The sequence below is a fragment of the Adiantum capillus-veneris genome, chromosome 23, assembly GCF_014529385.1.
Source record: "Adiantum capillus-veneris isolate H3 chromosome 23, ASM1452938v2, whole genome shotgun sequence".
Lineage (NCBI taxonomy): Eukaryota > Viridiplantae > Streptophyta > Polypodiopsida > Polypodiales > Pteridaceae > Adiantum > Adiantum capillus-veneris.
In genome coordinates this window covers 39,441,623-39,442,938 of record NC_140953.1, presented here as the reverse complement: position 1 = coordinate 39,442,938, position 1,316 = coordinate 39,441,623, and the positions used below count along the sequence as shown (strand labels likewise).

The following is a 1,316-nucleotide window of genomic DNA, read 5'->3' as shown; positions in this document are numbered from 1 at the left end:
GATGATTCCCGATGGCCTTAATAACGTGCCGGGTACGTTTCAGGACTGCGTGTGCTTTTGTAGCCCTAAGCGCGTGCTTTTCTGCTTGATTACGCGCTGATTACGGGAGCTATATAAATGTAAAGAAATGGGGTTTAGCTCCACAAGGACGTCGTCGAAAAGGCCCTGCGTAAGCTGTGAACAGATCACCGTCGTCCCGATTTAGCGCAACTTGCTGCTGCTGCTGAAGCTGAAGGCCACCATCGCCACATCATGGACCGTCTCCAAGTGATCGTGCTGCATGGGCTCCTCATGTGGTTGGGCATGGGACTATGCATGCCTCTTGGCGTCATTCTCATCCGATTCCTGAGGACCGCTCGCCAAGAAGGTAATGCGTTGTTGAGGGGACGCATAGCTAAAGGTCACATCGTTGCGCAAAGTTTGGGGTTGCTTCTGGCGGTGGGGGGGGGAGGGCTGGCCTTGGCCGAGTTTGGGGCGGTGGGGCTTGCTCACACACATGGGAGGTTGGGCTTGACTCTGCTGTTGGCGCCTTTGGTGGTGGCGTTTCTGGGGGTGGTGCGGCCGGATGTGGGAGCTGGGTGGAAGAGGGGTATGTGGTACGCCGCCCATTGGATCCTTGGCACCGGGACCATCCTGTTGGCACTTGTAAATATTTTCATTGGCTTGCATGTGCTGGAGCTCATCAGCGGCCGCACCCTATTTCGTGTGAACGTGGCCTTTAGCGTGCAGGTGGCGTTGATGGCACTAGTATACCTGGCCCAGGACCGGTGGGCCTACCTTCGCCAGGTGCAGTGGGCCCTCCCTCAGGCTGCTGCTTCTACAGCGGCGCCATTGACGGCCCATGATGAAGAAACAGGTATAAGCAAAGGAGATCAGCTGGCCGTGCAGGAAGTGAGCATATCATGCGGCTCAGGATCTGCGCCAGCTGCTGCATGATGAAGAACTGTGCATGCTGCCTCCAACATTAATAATATTTAAATTTATTCTCTATTAATAACCCTTTACTAGCTAGCCATGGCGACAGCAGCCAGCTTAAATTTTGCGTACAAACATCATCGTTGGTGGCTCGTAGCCTGTAAAAACTCATGATAAAGCAATATACAACGTTGATTTTTGTGGCAGTAATTTTGTCATCCCCCTTAATTATTGACAATGGATGTAGGATAGACGGAGAATCTGTGGCCGATGAGTAGATAAGCGATGAAAGTAAGTTGTTGAAATTTTCAAATAATGCACGATTATAAGTGAATGTCTCAAAATTCATCTTGAATTACCACAAAAGGAAACTAATCTCATGGACTAGTAGCCACCAGCCA

General features: G+C 51.1%; 1 protein-coding gene across 1 annotated transcript; it reads left to right on the top strand.

Annotated features, from left to right (window-relative positions):
• Positions 1–303: 303 nt before the first annotated feature.
• Positions 304–936, top strand: LOC147427672 (cytochrome b561 domain-containing protein At2g30890-like). Its single transcript, XM_086496751.1, has one exon. The coding sequence runs from the start codon at positions 304–306 to the stop codon at positions 934–936; it is 633 nt and encodes a 210-aa protein (XP_086352877.1).
• Positions 937–1,316: the final 380 nt, after the last annotated feature.